Source organism: Anopheles aquasalis, chromosome 3, assembly GCF_943734665.1.
Source record: "Anopheles aquasalis chromosome 3, idAnoAquaMG_Q_19, whole genome shotgun sequence".
Classification (NCBI taxonomy): Eukaryota; Metazoa; Arthropoda; class Insecta; order Diptera; family Culicidae; genus Anopheles; species Anopheles aquasalis.
The window spans coordinates 41,671,643-41,676,210 of NC_064878.1; the positions used below are offsets into that span (position 1 = coordinate 41,671,643).

Genomic DNA, 4,568 nt, shown 5'->3' on the forward strand with positions numbered 1-4,568 from the left:
ATCCTTCACGAGTTTGACCAGCTTGCAGATACAAACTGGACTATTCGGTTGCACTACCACCTTTAGCATACAATGAGGATTGATAATACTTGATAAATGCTTTTGTTTTATTTGTTGTTTTATATTCAACCCATCATACGCCTATTAAATCTCATTATTAAAGGTATACTTTAACATTTCCCCCCAATTAACACTAACATGGCATTAATGTTTTTTATAAATCTTGACAAAATTGATCAAAATCTTTGACTAAAAATGACACGTGACATCGGGTTCGGTTCGTCCTTTTGTTGGCAGTAGCTGTTTTCGGTGCCGGTCTCTTCACTGCTGGATGAATGTTCCATTTGGTCGGATTTGATCTGTCGTTTGAATAGCTGTCTCTGCAGAGCGATGAACGGAGACTCCAGCACCAAGCATAGTATCCACGCGGCCAGATAGGAGAGGAAGAGCGATGCTGCCCAAATTGATCCCTAAGTTTGAAATGAAATGTTATGAAATCAAAAGTGTGTCATTGGATGGCTCTCAACGTTGATTTAGGCTACTTACGATATCGATCATCTCATAACGGAAAAAGCTCCTGGTGCTGAACAGCGAGAATTTGATGAGGAACAAATGACACAAATAGGCACTGTATGTAAGGCGGCCGAGGATCGTGAAGAACGGTATATCTGCTAATCGTGTTAAAAGCTTTATAAAGCGGAAGGACAATCCTACGCCTATGAAGAAAACAACTGCGCTATAAACTAATCGAATGGTTGGGAAGAGTAATGCCATCCAGATCGATGGAGTGTCGAAGCGATATCGGTAGAAGATGTATCCAGCGGCAAATAGTGACGGAATCACCAGGCAGCTGGCGAACCAGGACACTTTCAGCACCTAGAAGAGAATAGACAGGACATATTATTCACGTGTTACGCTCCAATACTATGGCTTGGCCTAATGCTCACCCAATTGTAGTTGGTTCTGTTTTTAGACAAATGAATATAATAAAACGCGCATCCGATCGCGAAGGTGTAGTTGAGCAGATACATGTGTGTGGGCACGTAGACGTCTTGGTAGACCTTCCAGTACCAGAAGAAATATCGAATATGCCTGGAATGAATTTATGAGTGGAATTTCAATATTTTATGTGGTTTGAAGCATTATTTTATCCCTTCAAATGTTTCTTACTCGGGTGCGAAAATGGGAATGGCATCATACTCTTTGATGTAGATTATAACCGACGTGCCAATGTAGCAGAGCAGCAACAATGTGCCGATCAGTATGTTACGAATCTTTGGGAATCGTGTGATCAATGCACAGATGATTAAACCGTAGACGAAAAGGTGGAAGTCGGCTGCAAGGTACCAAGTGTGAAGCATGCACTAAAAATCAGGAAGGAACGTAGTAAATGAGTAAAGTGCTCCTTATTTTCCACGGTAGGGCGTTTGGTCTTCACGTACCGGTTGTTCGACCTTGAAATAATTGTTGATGTACAGCAGATTGGTCCACCAATTCTCGCGACAATAGGTACGGCCAGTTTCGACGCCCTTTCGCCACAATGGTCCATCACCCAAGCGTATCATCCACGTAGCTTCGAACAACATCACAAACGCATAAACTGGAGTTAATCTGCACGAGAGAGAAAAGTAATACAAAAAAAAATCTTGTATTGGATGGTGAAAAGGACTGGCAGCAGCATTACCTACCGTATGTATCGAGCCAAAGAAATGATGAATATTTCAACGATGCCAACCTGTCTCTTGGTTTCCTCTGCCTTCTGCACGAAGAACAATACCAACATTAGGCTACTAATGGTGAAGAATGTGGTGACTATCTGCGTTCCGTTGATGATGATCATTGTTACCAAATCATCAAAGCGCTGTCGAAAAGAAATTCGGGCATTAGCATATTGTGTTTTTCATTTCCACCTTTCACTAACCTCCTCGATGGTCAGGGCGGTGCGAGGTTGGGCATAGAACACCACGTGACCCAGTGTGACTCCCAAGAAAACCAACATTCGAACGGTGTGTATGAATCGCAGATCGTGGCTCAGCTGATCATCCGTTCTTGAGGTGATGCGATACCAGTTTCGTATGATCGAAAAGGATACCAGAAACATCTGCGATTGCGACTGTAAATCCGTTTTGTAGTGATTCAAACCGCTTGTGGTCTTACAATGATGATCGTACAAGCTAGAGGCGAACACAATACCGATCACCGCCAGTGTGATCAGGATAAATGTGATCTCTAACCAATCTGAAAATTTACCAAGAATCGTTGGTATAGTACGGTAGACAACAAAGGAGCAAATCAATAACCTTACCGATGGGATACGATTGATTGGCGCTATCACAGTACTCTATCTCGGTTTGTGCCTTAAGTCCATATTCACTCAGTAGCTCCACGTTGACGCACTTCTCCATCAGCTCCGAATAGTTGCGCCTGTACTCGTCCGTACCACGAAAGGCGCCCGGCAGAAATGTGTACTGCAACATTATAACATTGCGAAATGTTAAAACCAATTTATAATTATATGCGATTAAAAGATAAACACCTAAGAAAGGCTGAAGAACAACTCGAGCAACGGTTTCTAGAGGATCTTAAAAGATGCATACCGATCAGGTCATTCGAATCACGCCAACCATGCATGTGTTTTTTTTACTCTTTTTTTTAAATTTGGTTAGTGAATGTGAGTTGTTGCCAATTTTGCATAAAATATTTACCACCCATTGATTAGGCCTGTGTAGTCGTGAAATGGCATCGTTATTTATGCAAATCACTGGATACTAAAACTGCAAGATAAAGGCGTTATCTTCACTCACTGGCATCAATGGTTTGCATCAACACAGAGAAATAAGGAAGTCGAATTCTTCTAACCGGAAAATAAGGAAGAAGAGCCTTTGAAACAATCTGAATATATTTTAGTTACAATCACACATGATCATTAATTGATAGAAAATCATTACTATGATTTTTCCGCTGTCAACCTACACAAGGTTGAAATTTACAAAGAAACATAATAAAAGGTCGAAGGACTCCAAAACACCTGTCACGAGATCGTGTGATAAGGGAGCATATTTACATGAGCCCAATATCTTAAAAGACTAGATTCAAGGTAAACCAAACTTGCTAGCTGATGCTTATTGGACCATTCGCTGTTCTAAATCCAGTTTTAGACCGACACAAACTAATGAACGAAACGGAGCAGCATAAAGAAGGGCTCTTCACGTTTACGATCTCAGTTTTTCGAATATCAAAAGGGAAGCACACACCGTTGACCCACCCTGCGGTTGACATCACAGCACCTTATATGCAAATGCGATGCGGACGCTTTCGATGATGATGGTGTCGATTGTTCTGGAGTGTCCAAACCGGATTTAAGCTTCCTAACACCAGAGATTTTGTAACAGAAGGAATTCCCGGGACTTTTGATTTCATTTCCACCGATTTTGATCCCTAACGTTCACTGAACCGACCGTGTAGGAACTGGTTTTTCCGCTCTTCTTCCAATGCGAGAAAGGGAATTCGAAGGCACATCATTCGTCGGTTTCGCTTTTACGCATGAAAAACTGAAATTATTGCAAAAACCGCGATTCTAAACCATCTGGACCACGCTTCACTTTCCATGCGGCTGCCCTTGAACTGATTCCCATCGGTCAAAGACAATCGTTGTGAGCACCGTAGATGCGCATTAATCCGTCGCGATTGCCTAATTAATTGTGACCGATGTTGCGTTATCGCCGTTCTGCCCGAGAAGGGGCCACCGAAGGGAACCACTAAGCGAGGTGTTCACATGGTTGACCCGGAAGCACCCGGATAGAATTATAACATCACCATATTATTACCCGGAAGTCGGTGGCGAGCTTTGGAACGAGCAGCCGGGTGTCATTGTGGCCACCGGATGCCAGTAACCGTTGCTCACAGTCGCGCAGACAGAGGCCTCGATCGAGATGGGCATGATTAAGATTCTGCTTCCAGTTGACCGATGCTCGCTCGATCAGGTGCCAAATGTCGGATTGGGTATCCGGATGTACGATCGCCTTCACTACGCAGTACACGGAACCGATCGTGGGGTTGTCGTTGAGGCAGACATCGTAATCATCGTACTGAAACACTCGTGGCATTCGCCAATAATCGGAAGCTGGAGATGAAAAGATCGAAAGGGGGAAAACGGAAGTTAGCACAAATCTTCGTTGCATTGGATCGGATTCCACTCTTGAGCAGCAAACATCCTTCCGCTTTCCGGTCGTACGCACGTTCTAAGGTAGTTGCTTCGACGTTTATGATGCAGGAGACAGCCACTATCACCAACAGCCACCACGAAGATCGTACGTGCAGCATCATCTCTGGACCAACCGACCTGGAAATCCACTGAAAGGGGTCGACGTCTGTCCACGATACCGTCTAATGCTAAACTGATTTCTGGCAGTCAAGTTCTACCGGTGTCATTGTCTCTGCAGATGCCGTGTGCCATCGTGCGAACCAGTAGGTGGGATTTTTCGGACACGAAATGTGAATAAATATACCAGTTCCAGTTTTTTAAAAGGCTCGTAGCGCTGGAGACAACCTCCCTACCCCAGTGGCTT

At 43.7% G+C, this 4,568-nt stretch overlaps 1 protein-coding gene across 1 annotated transcript; it reads right to left on the reverse strand.

Moving 5' to 3' along the window:
• Nucleotides 1-236: 236 nt before the first annotated feature.
• Nucleotides 237-4,326, reverse strand: LOC126576665 (nose resistant to fluoxetine protein 6-like). The gene is made up of 10 exons (XM_050237971.1): nt 4,239-4,326; nt 3,828-4,123; nt 2,306-2,468; nt 1,922-2,238; nt 1,689-1,861; nt 1,443-1,611; nt 1,171-1,364; nt 948-1,092; nt 547-876; nt 237-470 (listed from the first exon to the last, which is right to left on the reverse strand). Exons 1-10 carry the CDS (start codon nt 4,324-4,326, stop codon nt 237-239), a joined length of 2,109 nt encoding a protein of 702 aa, XP_050093928.1.
• Between the last annotated feature and the right edge of the window lie 242 nt (nt 4,327-4,568).